Raw genomic sequence first — 27,174 nt, 5'->3', positions numbered from 1 at the left:
GGTGATCGTGTAGTAGCTGCTCGTGGTGGATATAAAGCTCCCCGTGCTGCCGATCATGCAGTAGCTTCTGCTGCTGGATATGTAGCTCCCCATGGTGATGCAGCAACTGCTGCTGATCTTTTTGGATATGGAGCTGACTAATAATTTAAGTGATGATTGCTCTCCGTAGCGTGTTGGGTTTTCTGTTACTAAAAATTCTTGTGAAGTTCATGTCTAGATTTTGCTCGAGTGATACGTTCGTTCCCTTTCTGTTTGTTTAATATGTATACTTTGGCGTGATAATAATAAAAAATGTACCTAATTCTTTCATTGATTTTCATGTCACAAATTTATAATAAATGATTTGAGATGCCAAAAGCAGGGATAGAGTCTCCCCTACAGACATTGTCAAAAACTCTGAAAATGCTTCGGATCAATGTAGTCAATATCGGATTTCGTTGAATATCGGTCGAGTACCGAGACACGATATTTTTGTGAATACCAGTGAAATATCGGTCAATATTGAAGAAATATCGGTAACATCAGCATCTCGGTGAACACCGAAATCGATAGTATCGGCGGTATCTCGGCCGAGATTAACTACATTCCTTCAAATACACCAAAATTTCTACTACGTACCAATGGGGTAAAAGAAGTACCAACAAAAAACAGTGTAAGAAGAGTGTAATTAACCGAGACAAATGACCCTGAAAAGACGAACAATAACACGGGACAAAATTATCGCCCCAAATTCCCTCCCCTCCTCCATTTCTCGCTTTCTGTCTGAGCTTGTGACGATTTGGGGCTGGAAGTATCTCTCCAAGATTCAATCTGAAGCCATCACCCAGGTACAGTTTGGGATTAATATCGACAATTTTGTTTATGTTTTTGTCTATTACGATATTAGGGTTTTGTTTCTTTGTTTGGTTGGTGAATTCAATTTGCTCAGTTGATGTATGCTACCTTGTGACAGGATAGCTATCTTGTATCATTCTGAGAGAGATGTCTGGAAACACGGCGATGGACATGTCAGGCAACTGCTTTTGCATATGCAATTCTTGGTTTAAGGGCCATTGCCATTACTTGTCAAATTGAGCCAGGTAAACTTTTTTGTTTCTTCTCATACTCTTTACCATCAAATGTGTACTTCATGACAAAGTTTAACTGCAATTATATGTGAAAATATCAAAATGAAGTCCTAGTTTTGCTATCAATTTGATGGATTTGTTTCAGTCATTATTCATTTTGAATAACAGTTATTTTATTCTCTTCTTGGTGCAACATACACCAATGGAGTTGTCTGGTAATTTTGGCGCTCTTCGAATTAATATTGTGCACCAAGAACTCTAACGATAGGAATCGTGAGGGTTGCTAGTGCTGTCTTCTTTATCTGGCTAATGAACATCCCCATAACATATATTCCCGGAATGTTTCTTAGTTGTGTGTTTCTTTGTTGGTTCCCCAGATTTAAAGAATCTGAATACTTTATAGAGTGTTTGGTAGTTCCTTAAATTTCAGCAGGTGCTGAGATTTTATCTGCGAAAAGTAGAGTCTAATAGGCTGTAGGGGTGTTACTTAATAAATGACAAGAATAGAGTCAAGTGACACTTGGGAAGTTAGAGTAAAATCTTGGTAGTGTAATGAAATTAGCTTGATGTTTCAAGTTTTTCACTTTTTTCTTCTTCTGGGGTGATACAGGTGATCCCATCACAATGGAATTATAGTGACAGATAGTTGTTTCTTTCCTTCACCAGAAAAATAGTTCGTAAAAATAACCTTATTTGTGGTCAATGTTTATGTGTGTATTCATTTTTTGTTTCTTGTTTTCTTACATTCCTATGATCTTGTTGCCTAGCCATTAGTTTCTGCTAAAAAGTTTCCTGCATATTGTTTTGTTTCGTGAAGGAATGAGCATAGATTTTGTGCAGTAAATACATGATAATCACAATGTGGCTTGACTTTTTGCTCATGGTTAAACCTAACAAACTCATCAAGGTTGAGGGGGATTCTAGTTGAACTACTAATTGGATCTCTGGAGTTGCTTCCTTTATTTTGAGCTTGTGTGGTAACATAATGCTATCTGCATTTTGACCTTTATTTTACTTTAGTATTTCTTAATGTAAGGTTGTCTCTGTGTTTGTGTCCTGTCAAATTCCTGAAACTTGAGTTATACTCATTAGTAATCTAATACTTTTGATTCCAGATATTCTTAGTCAGGAAGTTACGTCTTATCGTGGAGAAGAGAAATCGATGTTGCTTCTCCATAATGGCGATGCCTAATCTTATTATCATCCTCATCACCATTTTCATCATCTTTATTCTTCGTATATTGTCCGTCATCCATCAAAGCAAAATACCTCTTCATAACTCACCTCCCAAAGCCGTCAGCTCCCTAATCATTCTAGGTTCAGGTAAATTCATGAATCTACCATCATCTTTTTTGTTTTGTATTAGCTGGAAAGTTACTTTCTTCTGTTTTCCTCATCTCTTATTATCATCCTGAATATATTCACTTTGGGGGTGTGATCATACTGTAGGTGGTCACAGCACGGCTGAGATAATTAATCTTATCCCTGTGCTTCAAAGGGACAGGTTTACACTGCGAGTCTATGTAGTAGCGTCAACTGATAATATGAGTCTTCAGAAAGCTCAAGTATCGGAAGCCTCTATGGTTGATCAGGTTAGTGATTTTTCTTCCTTTTCTGTTTTCCGCTTTCCTCATATTTTATTAGTTGAAAATTGATGGTGTTCATAGTCCACATAATACTTGAGTTCTATCTTGTTCCAAAGCTCGTTTGTATATATTTGTTTTCTTGAAGCGTTTTTGACTTGCAGGACTAGCTAAAGGAAACAGCTCAGGTTATGCAAATTTACCGAAGCCGAGAAGTAGGCCAATCATATTTAACATCAATAGGGACAACATTCATTGTTTTGGTCCATGCTACACATTGTTAATGATAAAAATCAGTCCTCAAGTGGTTTGATCTCAACTTTACAACCAAAATGTTTTTAATTATTTCAACAGCAAGAGAAGTTATGTTACAGTTTTCAGATTTATGCAACTTAGTGAGGCTATACTTGCAGATCCTGTGCAACGGCCCCGGGACTTTTTTCCTCTCTGCGTAATTGTGTTCCTATTTAAGGTCAGCCTGATCAACTTTATTTTCCATGAAGCTTTATATTCTGATCTGTAAAGATGAATATTATTTTAATGAGAGCAGGAAAATGATAAAGTACTTTCATGGACTTTTTCTATCATCATTTTTCAATTTGTGGTTGCTTGTCTTAGAGAATCTTAGGAGAAAATACACAATTTCACTTTAATGTGAGAGTTCCCCGATACTGACCTTGTTTGGGTTTTGGGTGCAGGTTCTTGGGATTAGATGGTCATCCATATTTAATGTTGAGAGTATCGCAAGGGTTAAGAGGTTATCTTTAAGCGGACTTCTTCTTTACAAGCTGCATATTCGCTAATCTCATTTTTGTGCAATGGCCTCACCTACACAAGAAATATCCCCAAACTCTCTACGTTGGTTGTCTTAAGTAACAGTTGAGTGATGCCATTTCAGAAACCGCTGTGTGTCAGTTTTCATATGAAATCTGTTAGGTATATGTGTGACAAGTCTAATAATTATAATCCCCAAAATCATCTCCCTCCATCTCTCGCACTCTCTGAGCTTGTGAGAAATTGGGGCTGGAAGTATCGGTCCAAAATTCAATCTGTAGCCATCACCCATGCTCATGAAGGTACATTTTGGGATTAATTAATATCGAAAATTTTGTTTATGTTTTTCTATTGTGAAACTAGGGTTTTGTTTCTTTGTTTGGTGAAACCAATTTGCTCAGCTGAGAAATTCCAATTTGTGACAGGATTGCTATCTTTTATCTATTCCGAGAGAGATGTCTACAAACATGGAGATGGACATGTGAGGCAACTGCTTTGCGTATGCAATTCTTGGTTTAAGGGGCATCACCATTGCTTGTCATTGATCCAGGTAATCTTTTTGTTTCTTCTCATACCCTTACCATCAAATGTGTACTTCGTGACCAAGTTTAACTGCAATTATTTGTGAAAGTATCAAAATGAAGTCCTTATTCTGCCATCAATCTGATGGATTTGTTCTTAACATTAATCATTTAGAAAAACATTTTATCACTCTTCGAATTGATATTGTGCTCCAAGAACTCTAACGCTAGGAATCGTGAGTGAGAGAACTCATTGTTGTTAGTACTCTCTTCTTTATCTAGCTACAGTTGTACATGTGTTGACTGATGAACATCCCCATAACATATATTTTCAGAACCTTTCTTAGTTGTGTGCTTAAAGATGAATATTTTGTAGAGTGTTTGCTAGTTCCTAAAATTTCAGCAGGAGCTGAGATTTTGTCTTAAGGGTCCAGTGAGCTCTGGGTGTTCTTGCCTAATAAATGATGAAGATAAAGTCAAGTGAACACTTGGGAGGTTAAAACTAAAATCTAGGTAGTGGAATGTAATTAGCTTGATTTTGTAGTTAATAAGTTTTTTTCTTGGGGGTGATACAGCTGACCCCTTAACAATGGAATTATAATGATAAATAATTGTTTCTTTCCTTCATCAGAAAGATAGTTCTTAAAATTACCTTATTCATTTGGCATTTCTTGTTTTCTTACTTTCCTGTGATCTTGTTGCCTGGCCGTCTATTTCTGCTAAAAAGTTTCCTCCATATTATTTTGTTTCTTTACCTGGGTGAAGGATTGAGCATCTGAGTTTGTGAAACAGATGCATGACTACCACAATAAATGGCCTGACTATTTGCTCATGGTTAATTTTTTTTTTTTTTTTTTTTTTTGAGGTAAAAGGTTAAAAAAAATTTGCTCATGGTTAATCCTAATTACCTAGCAAAGGAACAAACTCATCCAGTTTGGAAGGGATTCTAAGCAGAACTACTAATATAATCTCTGGAGTTGCTTCCTTTATTTTGAGCTCATATGGCACATCTGCATTTGAAATTATATTCTACTTGCTTTTGTCAATGTGGTTGTCTCCGAGTTAGTCGGCTGCCAAACCACTTTCATACATATATTTTCAGAACCTTTATGAACTTCCTCTCTATACCCCTAACCAGAAAAAAAATCCTTGTCGGGTCTTTGAGACATAGGCTCTTGAGTTGTGATGCTGTTGAAACCTAACCCTACGTAGCATTTAACAAACCATGTCTACCTATTTAACTTACAAAATGCATGCAAGGTAGCCCATATAACCGCATTTGGTTTTGTCTTACCTAAATCTTTTATTTCCCTACTCGACTACAGAGATCCATCATCCATCCATAATGCCCATTTCGAAGAACAATGTTGATTCTGTTTCAAGTAACAGTTGTTATTTCTGTTATTTAGATATAAAGCCCACAGCTTTCCAACTTAGGTGAAATACTGAAATGTATAAAAGCAGTGTTCCTAACATTTGGGTAACAACAGGGCATTTGGTCTAGTGGTATGATTCTCTCTTAGGGTGCGAGAGCTCCCTAGTTCAATTCTCGGAATGCCCCATTGCTTGCCCTTATAGCTCAGTGGTAGAGCGTCAGTCTTGTAAACTGAAGGTCCGCAGTTCAATCCTGCGTGAGGGCATCTTTTTGGAAAAGAGTTAAGTGTAAGATTTCATGTGCTCAACTCGTTGGGTTTTGTTGTTTGAACGATTGCAGCAGGAGCCAAATGTGTGTGCATTGAACATAATGGAAAAAAAATTCTGGTCTGCTCTGCAAGACAATAATTTTGCTTGTTGTTACTGTTTGAGTGTTCTTTTGCTTGTTTGTTATCCTCGAGTGTTCTTTCTTGAAGGGAGTTGGTCGAGGAACCTTGTAGTTAGGAAGCACATGTCGTTTCAGTCTTTATTTTGAACGAATGAACTCGTTGATGTATTTATTAATTGTGTGGAGACGTTTGTTTAAAACAGTAAGCAATCTGAATGGAGATCTTGTTACTCAAACTTGGGGTACAGAGAGAAATCCGTTAATGATTGCTACAAGTGGGTTGGGACAAAAGGTATATGCACTGTTCTAGTGTTGTGTTTCATTGTTTAATTTAAGATTGCTTTGTTGATTTTTTGGTTTTGCTGTATTCATCGTAATATCTCTCCGTGTTCACAGAAAAAAAAATCAGACCTCTATCATATATGAAAGTGGTTTGAGACATAAGGAATCTGTTAAGTGTGTTTAAGTGAATAGCATGTGCATTTGTATTTTTGTGGAATACAAAGAATCATAAAGCAAAATGTTTCAATTGAATGGAGTTACTAGGGTCTTCATAATAGAACTTTGTCATTACCAGAATGCCATAATTGATTGTGTAGTTAATATTATCTAAAGCTGTTGTCTTTCCACGGATTTCTGCAGCAAAAAAAGATCATATCTTCCTAACTAACTAACTAACTAACTAACTGAGGTGCTTGATTTTGTTTCCTGTCTTCAGCTCCTTAATTTATGATTACTCTTTCAGTCATATAAGCATCTAGTATCTGTTTTGTGATTCATCTTTAGCAGTAAAATTTTCGGCATTTTATATTGTGTGAATTTTTGCTAGCTATTTGCGAACTACATCAAAGTTTCAGTTAAAGCTTTTAACTTATTTTTGTTGTGCAGCTTGATTTAGAATAAGCAAAGAAAACGAGTACTCTTAACCCTCCTCATAAATCTGCTCCATGGGTGACTGTCAATGAAGTGCCTCTCACTCCTATCAAGTTCTGAACTATCTAGTTCAGAATCAGCGAGTTTGTATTAGAAAAATGTTATGGCAATGTGCCCGTCTAGCTCAGTTGGTAGAGCGCAAGGCTCTTAACCTTGTGGTCGTGGGTTCGAGCCCCACGGTGGGCGTTGTTTCTCTATTTTTTTTTTCTCTACATATTGCACTTGCCATGCATGCAGGACATTTTTAGGGCAACCACCAGATCAACCTGTAGGATCTCTTCTTCTATTTGATCATCAGCTGGTTAATCTTCCGCCAACATGGGTAAACCCAGCAAAAGATCAGGAGAAGGATGCTAACAAGAGGGATGCTGAGGAAAAAGAAATCTCGCAAAAGAAAACAGAGTTTGTTCCCTAAAAGCGTTTCATGATATCTCTTACGATGAGTATGTTTATAACACAAACATGGATTGGTGAAGATGCTTCAGCCTAGCCAGTGAAAAGAACAACCGCAGCATCAAAAACACTTATTGCCAGCAACCTACCAGTTTCCATTGATAAATCTCATGTGATTCACTTCTTTAAACAGGTTGGGGATGATATTCTTGATGTCCGTTTCTATTTTTATAAAGGTAAGGATGGAAAGCTCAGGATTAGCTTTTCCCTTGTTAACTGGTCGGCGCTACTGGAGCAGCATCCAAAACACGACTTGTCATGAAGGGCCTACCATATTACACAGAAAAATCTGATGTGATCAAGTTCTTTAAACAGGCCGGAGAAATTGTTGATGTGCATTTATCTTATAATGGGGATGGGAAGTTCAGCGGATCAGGCCATATTGAGTTTGTAACTGAAGAAACTGCAAAGAAGGCAGTAAGGATGAATGGGGTAGAGTTATTGGGCAGTCCTATTGATCTTTGGCGTGAAGCGGAAGGCACTGGAGCATCAAGATTCAAGAACACTTTGTCTCAAGAACGTACCGCGTTCCATTAGTAAATCTCATGTGATGGACTTCTTTGAAAATGTTGGGGATATTGCTGACGTGCGTTTCTCGTATGACGAGTATGGAACTTTCGGGAGAACTGTACATGTTGAGTTTGCAACTGGAGAAGCTGCAAAGCAGGCAGTTAAGCGGAATGGCAGAGACTTAGAGGGCTGGCCTGTTGAACTTGGCATTGTTCGTGAAACCCTTTGTGTCCAAGGTTTTGATACTTCCTGTGGGGTTGACCAGATCCAAATCCTCTTAAAAAAGCATTTCCGGACTTGCAAATCCATCGTTCAGATGGACATTCCAGAGGATCATATTCCCTTGGGGACTGCTTTAATTGAGTTTTCTCTTGATTTGAATGGACAAGAAGTCGACGGTATTTCATTGAGAATTAAGGATTCAGTGCCAGTGTACCTTGATCTTGGAAGAACGGGTACTCGACAAAGTTCTAAAAATTCTTGCTTCAGAGGTTATGGCGGTGCTAGCCTAGGAAAAGGTGGAAGCTACTGCTATCCTCCCGCAGGAAATAAAATAATATTTGACGATATATAAGCTGAATGGGCATGTGCAACAACAGAGTCTTGAGTTTTTTGGCTTGATAACAGTTCTTGCAGTTCTGTAACTGGTATTATTCATCTCTTACAATCAAATTAGACTTCCATTTAAGCAGTAGTACGCCATTGCAGATTTGGTTCTCAAATTCCATTAAAGTCAAATCCCACGTTGGAATACTTTTTTCGCTTCTGTAGGCTGAATCAAGATCTGAAAATGAGTCAGAACATGTCTGATTCGCTAACTCGTTTGACTCACTGGATTTGTGAGTCAAATCAACTGAGTGGCTGCAAGTGTTCATTCGTATATATTAGTATCTTGAACAAGTTTAGTATATCGATTTAACAACCCGGTATTTATTAAAGTAGAGGCTGTAAAGCCAAGGCTAGGCCGACAGGACAAAATTGTTAATGTTTATAGGAAGGTGGTAAAATGAAAAACAAAGGAGCGTGACACAATTACCTTACGCAATATGTGCATAGGTTAGCAGCCAGCTTTATTTATGTCATACCTGCTACTCATGACTTGAGTATTATTATTAGTCCTCCAGAAATATTATGGCAACGAAATTACGGCCAGGGCAATAAAATATATACTGAAGTTTCGTCTTTGCATGATTAATTTATAGACACGTAATTATCAAATGAATTTATCTTAACATCTATGAAGTATCGATAATGAACTCCATGGAACAGAATAAATCCATATCTCCCACAAATCATAGAAGCTCCCCTCCTCCATGGACCACAAGAAAAGGTGCATGTTTTCCTTCCAAAGTGGAAGAGAAGTTAGGAGGAAAAGGAAAACAACCAAGAATTTTTTGAGTGGTGGTGGTGACAAAGTTATCTACACTTGGAAACCGAACATGTTTATCTATACTTACTCCAATGAATGTACAACAGCCAGCCAGCCCCCAGCCAGCCCCCAGCCAGTCTTTTCGAGATTGATTTCAATAATGTACCAACTCCATAAACACACGTAACCTTACACACATATATATATATATATATATATATATATAAGCCTAAAAGTGCTATTGCTTTTTCTGTCCTGAGACTAGAACGGAATATATATTGTTGCCTTGCCAACAAGCAAACATCAATATCATCCCCTGTTGAACCTAGGAAACAAAGCACTAGTAACCATATTCACTATTAGTTTTTGTTTTAAATTTAAGTTGATTTCTTACCATTTCATTAGATATCTCAAATCATGCTACTATAAAAAGAAGAAGGAAATAACCGAGAAATTAACCTATGTATCCCAAAACAGTACGCATTTCCAACATGTGACACCAAAAGGCTAAAGTCAAAGTCCATCTTATATAATGTCAATAAAGGTGGAATCAAATCCCAAAGACTAAAAACCAAAGTGTTTAAATTTATAATCGTATACCATATCCCAAAAGAATATGCATAACAGCCAGACCAGGGAGACCCCTGGATAATGATCATGCATACATCTCCATTAACACGTAACGTCCACTTCATCAGGTTAATAATGTCAAAGTCTTTGAACAACTTTACCTCAAAAGTCCCCCACATGTTAACAATGTTAACCAGGTGTAAGAATAAAGAGTAAGCACATGCTAGAGTGAAATGGTTGAGTGCTCGAGACGTTTTTTCGCGTAAAAACTATCCAAGACGTGGTTTTAAAATGACTGTGAAAATTATTTATCGTTTAGTTTTGGCACAGTTACTCTAGAATTACTGTAGTGTCGAAGTCTTCCGGTGCAACAGTGTTAAATAGGTTTAACAATAATTAAAGAACATTTGAGAAGCACATGCAAGATTAAAGAAAATCATTGAATCCAAAGAATGACCAGCTAGAAATGAATCAAGACAAAGGTACTATTACCTCATAGTAGATAATGGCTGCCTATGAAAAAACACTAAAGAAGTGATGCATAATTACAAAATAGGAAGTCTAGTCCGCTTTTTCGAGTTGTCAATCCTTTAAGTTGAGCCACAGCCATCAGCGACATGTGGGATTTATAACAACTCCTATGAACAAGAGTACACATTTTGCTTGCTCAAGTCTGTTTTTAGGTCCTACAGAGATTAACTCACCATACCTAATCTTGATTTATATATTTGCAAGATTCGATTAAATTATGTTACAGGTTTTGAGGTCTCTCCTTCTTAATTAGTGATTATTTTCTACTTACTACTACTACAAATACTCATTAAACACCTTCATTGTTTTTCACAAATCAATCTCTAGCTTCCTTTTCAACTTCTTCTCTTCATTCATAATTTGGAAGAATTTTCTTACACTAAATATGACTAGAGCTAGGGAGTTGACTGGATACCCATATTTTTCACCACCACCGCCATCACCACCTCCACCATGCCCACCACCACCTCCTCCACCAACACATGGCTACGTATATGCTTCACCACCACCACCTCCTCCACCAACACATGGTTATGTGTATGCTTCACCACCACCACCACCACCACCACACCAAGTACACCCACCAACTTATACTCCTAAGCCTCCTACTCCCGTAGCGAAGCCACCATCATACACTCCAGTACCTCCTACTCCCATCGCAAAACCACCGGGGTACACTCCTAAGCCTCCTACTCCTGTTGCTAAGCCGCCATCATATACTCCAGTACCCCCCACTCCAGTTGCTAAGCCACCATCATACACTCCAGTACCACCAACTCCAGTTGCTAAGCCACCATCATACACTCCTGTAGCTCCAACTCCCGTTGCTGAACCACCAAAGCACACACCTGTACCTCCTACTCCCGTTGCTAAGCCTCCTAGTCCCGTCGCTAAGCCACCTTCATACACTCCTGTACCTCCGACTCCTGTTGCGAAACCACCTGGTGGGTATGTTAAGCCACCGTATCCATCAGTAAAACCACCAACTCCATCTTCAAAACCACCAGGTGGGTACGTTAAGCCACCAACTCCATCTTCAAAACCACCAGGTGGGTACGTTAAGCCACCATATCCATCAGTTAAACCACCAGGTGGGTCATACACACCGGGCGCATCACCACCTGGTTATTACTCCACACCACCAGTAGTTTATGGTGTCCCAGCTCCATCACCTGGTTTCAATGTAATTACAGGTCCTCCTCCAGTTATCACACCTTCACCACCAGGGAAAAATCACACAACAGTTATTGCAGTATGTGCTGCATTAGGTGGAGCTTTCTTGCTATTCCTTGCCCTTGGTGCTTTCTGTTTTGTCAAGAAGAAGAGACTTGCAGCAGCACACCACGAGGGAGGAGCAGCAGCAGCCGGTGGCGGATACGGTGCTGCCCATGGCGGAGCTGCAGCTGGTGGTACCGGTGGTGGATATGGAGCTCATTGATAATTCATCACTTGAATTAGCATGTTGGGTTTTTATGTATGATTCTACCAAATTCTTGTGAAGTTCATTTGTAGTTTTTGTTTCATTCAGTTTGTTTTTTAAGTTTGGGAGTGTTATTTTATTGATTGGAAAGGAATAAGGAAAATTAGTACAACCAAAGCGGAAAATAAAAATATATGTATGTTTTTAATTGGACATTCCAAATTGTAATGCGGTGGGAATAAAAATGTTTTGCCATCTACTGATGATCACTGTTATCTTCTTATGTAAAAGTTTTTCTCAAATTATTACTACATGTCAAAAATTCATGACCCAAAAAATTCAAAATAGACTTCATGTCAAAAACTCATGCACAAAAATTTCAAGATAGCAAAAGCAGAGATAAAATTCAGTGACGGAGGATCAAGTCCCAGCGCTGAAATTATATTAAGATAGAACCCTAGCTGTGAATCGTAACTCTTTGTTTTCGTAGCAGTCTCTAATTCCAAAGACAAGGAGAAGGAAAGATGCATTTGTGAATGGTTAGGATAGCATGAAACGGAACTATTTCTTCCCCTTGAGACAGTGACAGACAGCTTCTAAAAGAACAACCACCATGTGTAAGGGCTGCTGAATTTATATCTACAGTGAGCTACAAACATGCACAAGCCAAGGTGCTAGCCTGTGAATAAGCGTTGCCCTCCCTAATGGAGTTGTTGATACAGATGTAACAGAAAATCAGAAGCATGCTTTTGCTTCCAGCGAGAAAAAAGACATGATACTCTATCGGTTTCTAATTCCATGAAATTCAAAAGGACAATTTCAGTTTCATTTTCACTCTTCCTATTATATTGGGCCTCCATGGAAAAAACAAAGTTATCAGCAAAAGATGGAAAGTTTTAAACTTTTTACAATATATGTTCTGATCCCAACAATATAGCTGCCAACAAATTCTGTGAACAAAGTTCAGGCAGAAATCGAGCCATCAAGTGTCTGTGATGATGAAGATGATAATAGACCTTGAATTTCAATTGGAATCCAGTATCAATTGGAGACTACTCGGTTAACTTATGTTCTCTATTGGTATTCGTTGGGGATGATTTTTATACCAAAGACTGTGTTTTGTCTCCTTCCCCTCGGAGTAGCTCTGAAGATAATAAAGCAATAGCTTAACTTTAGTTTTGACACTACACAGCGTCCACCTGAGGTACCTTCATGAAGAGATACTGCATTGGGGAAAAATTATGTGTTAGTCCTATCTTTCTTAGGAGCGGGTAAAAATAGTCCGAGAAACATTTTTATTCAATTTTGAATTTAGCACAAATACCTCAAAAGACTTTCCAGATCTTTCAAACTCCAGCATGCTGAGCGCAACTTCACAGCTTTGAGAAACAAGAGGTTCAGGATCCTTCACAAACTTTTCCAGAAGCTCTACACTTCGATCATCTAAAAGTGGATGTGCGAAACAACAAACGGGAAAATGAAATGACAATAAATGAGAATCAGAGATTTAGCCCATAAGAACATATCAGCGGTACAACCAACAGATAAAGTATCTACAAACGGCAAGAAAAGTAGAGACCCATGTAAAAAAGAAAATGTATATACCACATACAACAAGCCTCGAATTAATATCCTCTTAGTAAATTTTATTAAGCTTTTCAGATTTTACCTGCAATGGAACCAAGTGCTTCAGCAGCTTCATGTCTGACCATCGGATGCTCATTAACATCCTTAAGTATTACGGCAAGAGCATCACAAGCAGCTTTATTTTGAAGTTGACCTAATACATATGCAACCTGTAATTGGTATGCATGTTAATTTTTCAGAGTGACTAAAAACTTGGAAATAAATATCACGCCAGTGACCTTAAGGTGCCAATTACATTCCCAACAACTACAGTTCACTTGTCTAGAGTATGTTATAGTAGGAGCAAAATGCATCACTCAAAATTATCTTAAGGTGTACCATCTCACCATTTTTTGGTTTTCTACTTTTCTGCATATTTCTATTTTTCTGCATATTTCTAATGTTATAGGGAAGCTTACGTTATAATTTTATATAAGGACAAAAACAAATCTGGTTAGAATCTGAGGGAAAGTAAATAAATAAATAAAACAGACACATGGTTTAAACCATGTAGTACTGTAGAGAACAATACCTCATGCCGCAGGAGAGCACTCCCAGCCCCCAAAGAATCAATAATAGCAGTTACAGCTCCTTCTCCTCCATGGTTCCGAAGTGCAAAAAGAGCTGCATATCGCTCATACATACTTTTCTCTTCATTAAGAAGAACTTCCCTTAAATAAAAAACACACACCATTTTAATGAATTAATACAAAAATATACAGAAAGAAAAATAGATGTCTGTGAATTAGTTGTATAAACCTTAGTTGATCTACAGATGAGCTAGATGAAGCCGGTGCCGCAGGATCAACTGAAAGAAAAGGTGATGCTGGTTCATCGGATGTTTTGTCATTCAGATTAGTACGCTTCTGTTCTTCAATTCGGCTAAGAGCCAATTCACATGTTTCTCGCACTTCTGGAGCAGGATCTGACCTCAAACTCTTTTCTAAAAGCGGTATATTAGCCTCTATGCCAATTGCTCCAAGTGCTTCTGCCGCCTAGTAAAAAGGGGGGGAAACATTACAGACATACACAATGAGCAATAACCCAAATAGCTCACATAACCAACCTACAAAATCAAAAAGTCAGAAGAAAAAAATACCTCGTGACGAACAATAGGATCCAAAGAAAAATCCTCAAGAACCTCCTTCAAAGCAGGAACTGCTTCTGCATCTTGAATTTGACCTAGTGCAAATGCTGCTTCATGAGCAAGCAAATTTGAAGAATCTCTCGTTGCTGCAAGACCATAAAAAAATTCCAATCAAAACATCATGCTACATCTAGCCTCTAACAAATTTCTCAGACGCGCATTCTGAAACTAGCATTCCAGCAAATACTAACAATCCACACCCAATTTACTTTAAACTGAATAAAATCATAATGCTTAAGTTATCCCAGCATACAACATCCTATTTATACTTCTAAAATATAAACAATATGCGTAAGTTTTAGAGGTCCATCAATAAGCAGTAAAGCATAGTTGACGTAAATTACCAAAAAAATTCTCTTCGTATTAGGATCATTAAAGATGAAATACAAGAATCAGGGTCCGAAGGGTTCAAGGTAAACCATAAAGGAACTAGTATATCTCATCTTTTGTTCCCGGATGATACTTGTTCTTTTCAACTGAGCAACTAGTCATGTACAGCACATAAGAGCCCTACTTATTTTGATGTATACTTTATCTCATTATAAACTATGGCATCAACTGTTATTAAACAACTTAATAGACTGATATGAGACTTTTTGTGGAGAAATAAACATCAGAGAGAGTATATATGAACCTTTAGCATGGAGTAAAATGTGTCGAGCTAAGGATCAATGGAGTTTGAGCATAAAGAATTTTAACAAAATGAAATGTAAATGGTTTGGAGGTATTCAATGGACCAAGAATCAGTGTGGAGTAGAATAATTCGCGTGATATATCTAGGAGATTCAAACTGGCGGGACACTAAGGTCGAAAATTATTTCAAGAGGAGTTACAAATCGAATGGAAATATGACAGAAAGAGGTTTGAAGTATGACATTGGTGGAGGTGATAAGACAGGTTTTGGACTGCCCAGGGGATAGAAAATGACAAATTTACAGACAGTGTTCCTAACTCAAATAAATATCTCAAGAAAACAGTCACTAACCACAGACAAGTTTACTCAGGTGGAATTTAGATCTTAGTGGAACTTGTGCAATGATGAATGATTATCCTTAAAATCTTCTTCTAACCACATTACAGGGGCAAGAAGACATAAACTTTGTTTGCATACTACAGGGTTATGAGTAACTAATGGGTACATCACACAGAAGTCAAAAGCTTCTGTCACTAATCAAAATACAAGTGAGTTCTGGGTGATGGGGACTGGAAAATGGACTATCCGGAAGGAGGGATTCTTGAATTACAAAGAAAAAGAAATTCATATGAATACATGGGCAAAACCAACTCAGGATATCACTAGGTAAGCTTTCAATTCTTTCGTATTAAAAATTAAATTACGGTTTTGTTAATTCAAGTAATAATAAACAAATACATGAATCAGAAGTTAAGATTTGAAGAACTTTTTACCTAGAACAAGTGCTTGACGAGGTCCAGGGCCACGGAGATTGCGAAGAGAGAAGAGAGCTCTAAAACGCTCAGAAATTGGTTGGTTTTGATCTAGTAATCGTTCGCACAGAAAATTCTCTGTTTCCTGAGATGATTCAAACGCCATGAATTTTCTTTTTGAAATCTCCCGAATTTTTTCTCGCTGCTAAAGGAATCCAAAGGGAGAAAGATAAACCCTAGAAAGCAAAAGGGGAAATAAAAAAGGGTTGGCGCGAATATATTCTAAGGCAGTGTTTGGGAACTGGGTTTAAGAACGCTGCCACAATTTTTTTTAAGGAAAGTTACCATCACATAATTACCACTCTGGCCCGTAAGGCAATTTGCCGATTTGAGTCCTCCCCGGACTTGCCAAACCAGCAAATTTAGTGGTTTGGGAACGGCTACAAAGAGTCAACCAAGTATGTCGCCTATTAGAATCTACTAGTTTTTCACTCGTGCGATCCACGAGCCTATTTTTCGCTTAGGAATGTTAAGTGCTTCTTATAAAAATGGGTAGTAAATCAGTAACTATAATACATTTCTTACAAACAAAATAAGCTAATACTTTAGTTGGTGCGGCTACGATCTGGTCCGACCACATTGTAGCCACACCGGTGCGCAAGAAAATAAAATGAACATAAAATGGCTAAAGCAAATATAAGTCCCAAGGAAGACAACGAAATGAAAAAGAAATTGTTAGAATTTTTCCACATCCTCTTTATCTTGGTTATTAGTATTTTCTGATAAGAAACGATCGTTTTCTTGGATGTAGAGCAAGTTCCATTTTCTGTTTGTCTTGGTAAATTGCAACTCATATTATTTTTCTAAACGTATACGTACAATGGTTTGGTTGACGGCCCCGAACATTTGCATCCAACACAATATGATCATCCATGCGTACGATTTTCCCGTTATATTTGCATCAGTTCATGTAATACCAATCCTTTCCTTCAACCAACCTAAGTAATTTACAGTGTTTTTCCTGGATTGTTAATAGAACTCGATACAAACTTAACGATTCAAAAATGCGTAAGATACAAAAATAGATTACCTTGTTATTGGTTATATCAAGTTGGAAACAATTGACAATAGCTTGGTATTCTTAAAAATAAGCGAGACATATACCCGAAATTCTTTAAAAATAGCTTGGTATTCTTACGTTTAAGTACATCCAATGAGACGTAGAATCCGAACTAAAAACAGTATTTTCAGCACTCGCTTAGTTAAGTTTTACCAGCAACCAATACAATCCAAAAACACTTTGTCACTTATTATATGCTTATTAATTGAGTTTATCGATTTTCTTTTCAACAAAAGTAAAAAGGCATATTATAACTCTCTCATAAGAGCATCTCCCATAGAGTTTGGATCTCTAAATAAGCTGGTGCCACATAAGATTTTAGATACTCAAATATATAAAATCCTCTCCAATGGTTGTTGGATGGTCAAAAATTAATATGAGTTGGCAGTTTGAGTTTGGATGAGAATATCTAAATTTAGATACTCCCATCCACACCCACGTCATAAATTTTTTCTATTTAAAATTATTTTGGCTCACATTTTAAATTAAGTAACCTATAACTAAATGACAATTGTATTAAAATAGATATAGATACAACTACCACTGGAGATGCTTATCAAAACAGAATTTTGAATATACAAAATATCAACTAAATACCTAATTTTTAGGTTTCCACGTAGGATATATACCCATACACCATTGGAGATGCTCTAAGACAACCAATCTTACAGTAGTAAGTGCTCCCGCTCCAGTCCAGACTCATCATGTAATCGTAAGTCCATCTTGTACCAACCTATATAAGTACCTCATCCTATCCATGCAAATTAGCTTCACGATACGATATGTACAGTAATATCGTTGCCTTGCAGCACAGGGTTTTTGACCTTCCAATCACATGAGGAACACCATTAATCTCCATTTAAATTTCTATCAGTATCATTTCACTTCGTACATGCAAACAATTTTTTCCTAGCATGTAGAAGCCATTCTCAATCTTTTCAGAAGACATTAGCAACTGATGAGACGATTACTTAATTATACCCATATTTTCAGAAATGCAGGAGAGCCTTTTAGCAAATTAAGGAAGTTGAACAACAAAAAATAATATTTAGATTCGACAGATTGCTGCTCCATAATTAGGAAATGTGTCACACAGAAATCCAAGATCACATTTCTTAATATTCAACTCTGCTCAAACAACAAAAAGATATATAAGATATATAACATGCTTAAATACAATTGCATATATAAAAACACAAAAAAGTAAATCACAGACTCCTAATTATCTATGCTCAAAAAAAAAACAAAAAAAAGAGGATACATACCAAGCTTAAATGCAATTGAAACACATAAAGAAGGAAAAAATAACCTCCTACCTTTGCTCGATTATTTTAAGTTCCACGTCCCATCAAACTCCGAAATTCCCTTGAATTCCAAATCAATGTACGATCTCTTTCAGAATCTCCTCCTTGTCCTATAATGAACTTAATTTTTCAACAAATCCATCAGAATCAAATAACAAATATATACAATTCAGCAATTGTGTATACAAATATCAACTTATAAATTGTACATACCATTCAGCAATGCTAAAAACTCAACTTATACTTGAATCAAGGCTTTTGTATCTCCTTGCCATGAATGTATTCCTGCGTAGTCCACGACTTACCTTTGTTTTTTTTTGGATCCACTCTTGGTTGTCTAGGAACTTCTTCTAGCTGTAATCTTCCTACATCTTCCTACATGCAATCAACAAAAGATAAAACCAAAATCCCGCGGCAGTCTTTATTTTTTGTAAACTAATACACGGAGATCGACGTTTGTTGAATCTTGAATGATTTTTTGACCAAAACATGTTATTAAAAATATAAAAGATTTTTTCATTGAGATCTAGTCACGATGGTTGATTGATTGCTTGCAAGGTTAAAAGGGTCTTAGAAACAGAGTGATCATGAGATAAAAAAAATAAGAAAAGAGAAAAGCATGTTTATGTTACCTTATGCGAAGGTCACCGGCAACCTACAAAACAAATTCAACGAAAACTTCGAAGAATACTCAAAAAGCATGCAATTGATTTCACGGTCAAGGTGAAACGAATAAATGAGGTATATCAGTATATGTGTGGATTTAGAATTAATACCCTAAAAAAATAACTAATGTTATCCTCATATTTCACCTCATCTTAGTACTCAAGCTTCCGTTGCCACAACAATTAGAGCCAAAGCCAATTGATTAGACGGTACATGCTTAACAAAAAACCAAAATAGATCATACAACAAATATTAACCTAGAAAATAATTTTAAATCGCAAGAAATAGAAGGAAACAAAAAGAAAAACCAATAAAACCCTCAAGAGAAAAACTTTTTCTTGTAGAACTATATAAAAAGTCATCAAACCCGGGAGTTCTGTATAAACGGAAATAGTACCAATGAAATATTAAAATTTTCCGTAATATTCACAATTTTGGATAGTCTTTGTGCATTTGGATGGTCGCACATTTTTTTGGTTTTCTCATCCAAATATATACATTATGCACATCCTCAATCGTTTAGGAATAGAATTATTTCACTTTATTTTATAAAATTTTCTTTTACTAAAAAAAACTATTTACTGAAAAAAAATCTCCTCGTTTAGAGTTTTCAAAAATAAAACCTCCATTATTATATATTAAAAAAATTAGTGTTTTATTTTTGGGATTTTTTGTGTGAAAATATCTATAATTTTATTTATTTCCGGTCAGTATTTTTTTATGAATCAGTAGTATTAAGAAAAATAACATGAAATTCATTCATATTTTTCTATAGCACTTTTGTATTAATATTTTCTTGCTTCTGTTCAAACACTCCAGGATTTCGTATTAAAGATTTTTTTTTCTTTTTACTATTAGAACAGGTGTAACCACGAATATGCACTATGTATGCAAAACCATATCACACTACCTGCACATATATACGAAGTTGGTACAAAAGAGAATATGTATGGAAAGTCATATTCCAGAGCCATAGCAACTGTGATTTTGGTATATATTCCTGAGTGAAAAAGTTATATGGTCAGCGCGAACTTCTTTACAACAACACTTTCACAATCATAAATATGAATACACTAAGATTTGAAAAGAGACAAAGAGCTTTACCAATTTCTCTATGACACGATAATCATTAGGAATCGCATTGGGAAAACATTTGCAGCTACTTTCCGTACCCGACAACAAAATCCAAAAAAAAACAAAAAAGAAAATCATAAGAAGACAGAGAAAGAGTAGCCATGCCAAAACAACGGAGTTTCAGCTTTCTTCCATAAATTAAGAAGGATCTTTCGGAAATAATGTCTATGGATTCGTAAAGTTTCAATCATGGTTAGCTACTATATTTTTGGATAATCATATTAACTCGTTTTAGTATTTTTTTCCAGAAAATACTGAATCCTCTCTTTTTTCATTTTTATGGAATAAATTTTTTTTTCGATAGCTACCGTTCGCTTGTGAAAATTTTTTTCCAAAAAATACTATTTTTATACTTTTTTTTTCATGGGAAAAAACAAAAAATAATTATGGAATTAAAATAACTTTTTTATTTATGGAATTAAACAATATTAAGCGATATTTTGATTTTTTTTTTCTCATTTAGGTGAAGATTCTTTTTTTCTTTTTGTTATTTTCATGTCTTTCGATATCGTATTCCATTTTTTTTTATTTTCCTTTCTGCAAATGTGAAATCATATTGATCAAAAACAATTGTACAACCTTTGAAACCGTGAAATCACGTACATGGCCATGTGGGTTGTTCTAAATATATTTAAGCGATATAATATATTTAAGTACTTATTCATTCACATAATATTATTGGTTCACCGCCCCGTGTTGAACATTTTTTTCATAATACATACGGTGAACATCGCCGCATCCCTGCAAACAAACTTATGGATAAATGTCGAACTCTGTGCGCTGCCATCTTGTATTCCTTTTATAACATGCAAGTATTTGCAATTTCCAGCAATTATCTTGAAAGGGGGTGAGTTCCTATCTTGTACTCAGTTCATAAACTCAAATCTTAGGATTCTGTTATGTAACAAATTGGCCAGGTGGATAAAATAAGTGCAAGGTCTGTGTGGTTCATTAAGCAAGAAAAAGACTTGATTGCCGGTCTTTGTCAGCTTCAACCTAAATAGCTCAGAACAATCTAACTGCCAAGACACTTTTTAAAAAGCATCTTATAATAATTTTGAACATTGGTACATAACAATATAAAAAATATGCACGTCATAAACATGATAAAAGAGCATCTTGTTATTACTGTCGATTGGAAATGGATATGATAAATTAAATGTCAAATTTCCATGGAAGAAGCCATAGGCCCATAGACATATATATGTGATAAACATGATAAAAAAGCATCTTACCTTTTCAATTGCTTATGGTTTTATGCATGTTGTAAATTAATAATCACATTACAAACCACCAAAATCTATGCTAATCCCGAGTTGTTTCTAAGCTATAAAGATAGAACACAAAAATGGAAGCGCTTCTTACTGTGATTCGTTGAGCACTTAATTGAATTTAAGAGGTATTAGAGAATAAGCTTTTCTATGGATTTTGCTTCAAGCCTATATATAAGTTTCGTTAAATCCAGAAAATTTCATAAGAATAAAAAATTATCTTAAGAAACAGTATCCACCAACGTAGATATTAGGATAGATATAGAACAAAGAAAAAAACTTAAAGATACCAATAAGGACGATTTTTCTACTATATACCTTGTGTGAGTTTTGTATCTTACATCAAAATTCATAAGCTCCTACGGCGGCAGCCATTCATGTGCTCCCGTTGCGCATCCTAGCAACGACCTTCGAGGATATAATATAAAAACAGATCAAACAACAAAATCCTAAATTACACGAATCTAAAAGAATAAATAAATAAATAACGAATGACAAAACCAACCTGCAATTTTGCTTCTATTCAAGTCTTTATATAGATTCTGTTAAATTCAGAAAATTCCATAAGAATAAAAAATTATCTTAGGAAACAATATCCATCAAATTATTTATAAGAACTGGACTTGATTCCACAGTATTATTTAATAAAAAATCTTTCATTTAGTTCTTCCTTTATTTACACTCGGACACCATGTAATAGTCTAACAGATAATATGACTAAGTTCCTATAGATATACTGATGTGCATATCGATTCTAGAGGTTTGGGGAAATTTAAAGATGCCTGGTTATATATATATTCTATATAATCAAAACAATGTCTTTCCCTTAGGACTATATAATATTTCCTTTCATAAAAACAAAAATATCATTTGAAAAATGCTCTACAGTCAAGCACAAGCAAGTAACTACAGGTAGCTCTCCTATTTTTATTTTTATTTTCAAGGTCACATCTTATACTTGTTTCTTCTTGTTTTGCAGATAACATGAGAAATTGTGGAGAGCAGGAAAAATTCACAGAAAATCCACAAGTCGTCAGAACTATATTATTACAAAAATAAAAGAGTTAGGGCTCATCAATTTAGAGTGAAAAAAAATACAAAAACAGGGAATGGAATAACCGAAATAAAAAAGGATATTTACGATGCGAGAATTGCTCCTAGCCAAAAGCGTACCTGCAAAATAAAATCAACAGAACAATAGTAGGAGAAAAAACAATAAGTAGGTCACAACATATACGATGAACGAAAAAGAAATAAAAATATGGGTATAAAATAAATTGGAAGATTAGTCAAAATCAAAGAGAAGGCCAGAGGAAAAGTGAAAAATGATTTGATCACCTCATTCAGGTATTAAGCTCTTATATCGATTGATTTCATAGATCGACAAATAAAAGGGAGGCACAAAACGGAAGTATGAACCGTTAAAATCAAAGAAACCCATAGAAAATGCTCATATCATCCCATGAAGCATCGCCAAGAAGCACCAACAACATCTACAAAACAGAACAATGAAAAAAACTTAAAAATACCAATAAGGACGATTTTGCTATTATATACCTTGTGTGAGTTTTGTATCTTATCATGAAGCTCCAAAATAACCGGTATCGAAAATCATAAGCTCCTAAGGAGACAGCCATTCATGCGCTCCCGCTGCGCAGCCTAGGGTCAATCTTCGAGGATACAAAAATAGATCAAACAACAAAACCCTAAGTTAGACTAACCTAAATTGCAAGAACGAAAAACAAAAAACAAACAAAAAACAAACAAACAAATGACATAACCAACCTGCGATTTTGCTTCTATTCAAGCCTTTATATAGATTTCGTTAAATCCAGAAAATTTCATAAGAATAAAAGAGTATCTTAGGAAACAACATCCACCAACTTAGATATTAGGATAGACACATTTATTCGTTGCAATATATTTGCATAAAAAATATATAACAAATTTTACACGTTTTAAATTTGTTTATTTAGAAATTCTATAAAAATGAAAATTGTCTTAAAGGAAATAATAAATGAAAAATTGTCTTAAGGAAATAATATGCGCCAATATTAGATTTTTGGATTACCATGTTTTCTCGTTATAATATATTGGTATTGGTATAGTATAAAAAATATTGAGCATCATTTTCTAAATGATTTTATTTGGTACGGAATATTACTTTGATTTATATATGGAATGAATAATATTAAGAAAAATTTGACTAAAACCTCAAAAAAGAAATCTTTGTCTAAATAATTTTTCTGTTTTATCCACAATATTTTTTCTCTTTTGCTTAATATTGATGTCTGTGATATGCTACCTAAGATTTGTTTTAACAATTTTTATTTTCATTGTATGACAGGATTGATAAATGCACGTTGATTCGGTAGCGACCATTCACAACTACAAATAATTTTACTTTAAATATAATTTTAATCATTGATTTAATTTTGATAAAAGAAAGTTATTAATTTGATCCCATATTGAAGTGTAATTGTAATTCCTAAGTAAGGTTTCTTTAAGTATTAGTAGATTGGAGTTGTAAATAGGGTTATTATTGTCAGAAAAACTGTAATTGGACATTGGATGTTATTTACTTTTAATTTTTTTATGATCAGTTTAAGTTTATGATGAAATCATGATGAAACAATAGATATTTCGATATGATTTTGTTAAACTTATTTGTTAATTTTAGCCGGTGTATTTTTTTTTGTAATGTTTAAATTTAGTAATGAATTTATTTATGGCTAAATATACTATTCAATTTTATCTTGATGAAATCGTTTTTCTTTTGGTAATGTTGATGTTGTTTATATTTGTTTTGTTACGTTTCCTAGATTAATAAGATTTAGTAATTTTAGGTAATTATTTACAAAAATGTGATTAGATAATAATATTTTGTGGGCCTAAAAGATTCTCCTGAAATTATATTGGCTGAAATTTAGAATGGTGGGGCCAGAATCAACCAAAAGCTCCGGTTAACCACGTCGCTCGAAAAAACTCTGTTTTTATATAAAGAATGTTACGCGATATAGTGTTTGTGGTTGAGAGACTTTGTCTTTGCCTTCTTCCATAGAGTCAAGCCACTAACGGCTAGTTGATTCAACGACGCTAATTCAATTTTCATGTCATATTTCAACTTTAATTTCACTTACAACTTTCCCATCGACCCACAAAATCTCTTATAATCTTAATTATTTTTCATCGTAATTTCACTCAGATCTCCTAAAATATGGTTTAACCTAGAGTTCGTGGTCATAATTTTACTCAAGAAGAAGATTTATCTATTTGTATACTTTATGTATTACAACCACAACATCCTTCAGATGGTACAGATCAACCGGAGTCCGTAAATTTTTGGCAGAGTGTTCATTAAAAGTTCGTCAATGAGTCGGGAAATCCGAGAACGTGTGATTCAGTGTTGTTGGCGGGTTGTTTTCAAACAATCGTCAGATAAGCAATGCAATCTGTAACAAGTATATCGAGTGAAGATAAGGCGTGAAACTGATAATGAAGTGGTAAGAAAAAAATTTAAAATTTAAATTTAGAAAATAATTTTCAACTAGTTGTGATCTTTAACTTATTTTGCTCGTGGAATAATAGGAACGAAAAGCCTACCGGAATGGGCATCATGAATTTTTTTTTTCCAAATCTGAAGGTTGTCCTTTAAGTGTTAAACAAATTCAATCCTTTTTTGTTGGAAGTTTTTTCAATGCCTACATCTCAATGAAAACATAGATCGGATGTTTTTTACTAGTTTAAATTATATGTATTTTATTTTCAAAAACAGATCAGTTTTTATTATATGTGTCTAATTAAATTTAAAATAAATGAAATTGGTTCAGATTTGTATTTTAATTATAAATGTTATTCGTTAATTAGAAATAGAAATACATCTAACGAAGTAATATTAAAGAAATATTACAATTATTCCACCGATCTCCATTCGAGTTCCATCCGTCTAAGCCTATAAGTGCATGAGACATTGGCCTTGTTGAAATCGAAGTACCAGCTTGATTTTTACGACCTTGACAATGTAAAATATCCAGGTCACTCTGTTGCTTGAGGGTGATAAACTCCGGCAGGTGGTATCTTCAAAGATATAAATCCTTATTGGTTTGCATAAAAATATATACATTATTATGATAAATGAGGAAAAAATTGTTAGTGTTGCATTACTTAATTATAGTTCACAAATTCTTGATATACTTATTGTGATTTCCACCAGCAGAGTCTGCAGTTGGACCAATTTGGAATAACGTGGAATCAACACTATTAGGGCATTGCTCGGTTGAACCCACCAAGCGTTGGTATGTCAAGTTTGGTTGTCATATTTTAGTGAATCAAAACTCATGTTAAGAGTCGCTTGATTATGTACTAGACTTAAACTTCGTATAGGTTAGCTTTAAAGTTTTAGGATATGAGACATTACAAGTATTGCGAAGTCTTGAAGATGTGAAGAAGTAAGGAGCTACAATGACAACAATCATCCTTCCACTTGAGGTTAGTGATATTTGACTTGAACTGTTTCATTCCCTAATGTATCTTTCAAGTCATGCATATTGAAAACATAACTGTGAAGCATATTTGAACTCTAGATAGACATAGTATTAAGGAATACAATACGAGGTTTATTTCTTAACCATTAAAATTTGTAGATAAGACATCGCCATAATCATTTGAATGTTATTGTGATTATGTATGGGTATAAGGGTGAGGATTTCATCCTAGGAAACAATGTTTACATGTGTTCTAAGGAAGTAAGTTCATAAACTTGTTTGTGTACCGAAAAGGAAATTTCCGGGAGTTATTGGTTTTGTTATTCATTGCATATCTTATGAACAACCAATATGTGTGATAGAGTATAACCGCTCACAACTTGTTGTGTTTTTGGTAGAACTATTCACAAAGTCCTGACTTTTGTATTGGTATAACTTTTATTAGTAAAACCAATCTTAAGTAATCACCTGGTATGATCGGATTGTATGTGCCTTGGGGAAAGGGAACTGATCCTTGTTAGGGGTAGGGAACCGATCCTAGTGAGGGAAAGGGAACCGAACCTAAAGGGTGCAGTGCAATAGGGAACCGGTCCTTGTATGTGGTGCAACAAGGTTTATAACAGAAAGGGGAACCGAACCTATGGACATGTGCAACACATATGAGTTTAATACCATATATATGTGGGGAACCAATCCTAGTACCTAGTCAACCGAATCTTTGGGAAGCTAGTGTGACTATGCGTAGTACTCACATGGAGGTAGAACCGAAACTTGTTTTGGTAGAACCTTAAACCCATGATTGCGATTCAATGTTGGTTTGATCAATCACATAGTTCTTAAAAGTCAGATGAACCAATTCTAAACTTGGTTGGAAGTGTGGCAAATCGGTTTCAAGGTTGTAAGTGTGAAAGAGAACTTACAAAGTAAAGATGTCGACAAACTTTGAAAACGTGCTGTGAATGTTTAATTCTATAATTGTTCAAAGATATTCCTCAAAGGCTAAGGGAAGAGAATCCCAGGATCGAAACATAAGTAAGTTAAGAATCTTTTAATTAAGGTTATTAATTTAACTTTGTAGGGAAATTATGGAATTAGTAATGTGCATTTACTAATTATATTTTCCGAGAGATTTCGATTGTATTTTTGGACAGAGCATTTCCAGGAATTATGAAAACCGAATCTGTGTATTTATGAATATCTTGATAATATTTTCAGTTTTGGAAATTCCTTGGTGTCCAAACTTCCTTGTCTATAAATACACGAAGTTTGCCTTTCTAGCAAACTAATCCTTCATAACAACAGACTTCCTCTTTTGTCTTTGTTACTAGTGTAGCTGCCTACCGGAGAGGAGAGTAATCTAATTAGGTGAAATCTATTACGGCCACTCGTTTTAAAGTCTTCTTTGGGATTGAGAAGCTCTAGCGCGACCCGTTGTTGGGAAACTAGATAATTGCGGTTTATCTTTGTTTTCGATTGATTTGATTGACTAACGGTGGTTGAAATCTTATTGCACCTAGTTTTTTTATTCTTGAGAATCTTCTCT

General features: G+C 35.2%; 2 protein-coding genes, 2 non-coding genes and 1 pseudogene across 4 annotated transcripts; 4 read left to right on the top strand and 1 right to left on the bottom strand.

The window, feature by feature from the left end:
• The first annotated feature begins 729 nt into the window (after positions 1–729).
• LOC113288405 lies at positions 730–4,207 on the top strand (annotated as a pseudogene).
• A 1,306-nt stretch (positions 4,208–5,513) lies between these two features.
• On the top strand, positions 5,514–5,585 carry TRNAT-UGU. Its single transcript has one exon. It is a non-coding gene; the product is annotated as a tRNA-Thr (tRNA).
• Positions 5,586–6,753: 1,168 nt separating this feature from the next.
• On the top strand, positions 6,754–6,826 carry TRNAK-CUU. The gene has a single exon. It is a non-coding gene; the product is annotated as a tRNA-Lys (tRNA).
• Positions 6,827–10,458: 3,632 nt separating this feature from the next.
• On the top strand, positions 10,459–11,511 carry LOC113291075 (extensin-like). Its single transcript, XM_026540650.1, has one exon. The coding sequence runs from the start codon at positions 10,459–10,461 to the stop codon at positions 11,509–11,511; it is 1,053 nt and encodes a 350-aa protein (XP_026396435.1).
• Positions 11,512–12,254: 743 nt separating this feature from the next.
• Positions 12,255–15,937, bottom strand: LOC113288404 (deoxyhypusine hydroxylase-B-like). The gene is made up of 7 exons (XM_026537431.1): positions 15,674–15,937; positions 14,219–14,352; positions 13,879–14,114; positions 13,652–13,790; positions 13,163–13,289; positions 12,818–12,936; positions 12,255–12,716 (listed from the first exon to the last, which is right to left on the bottom strand). Exons 1-7 carry the CDS (start codon positions 15,816–15,818, stop codon positions 12,678–12,680), a joined length of 939 nt encoding a protein of 312 aa, XP_026393216.1. The 5' UTR covers positions 15,819–15,937; the 3' UTR covers positions 12,255–12,677.
• Between the last annotated feature and the right edge of the window lie 11,237 nt (positions 15,938–27,174).

Source organism: Papaver somniferum, chromosome 6 (assembly GCF_003573695.1).
Source record: "Papaver somniferum cultivar HN1 chromosome 6, ASM357369v1, whole genome shotgun sequence".
Lineage (NCBI taxonomy): Eukaryota > Viridiplantae > Streptophyta > Magnoliopsida > Ranunculales > Papaveraceae > Papaver > Papaver somniferum.
The sequence above is the reverse complement of the archived record's forward strand: the minus strand, read 5'-3'. Positions and strand labels throughout refer to the sequence as shown.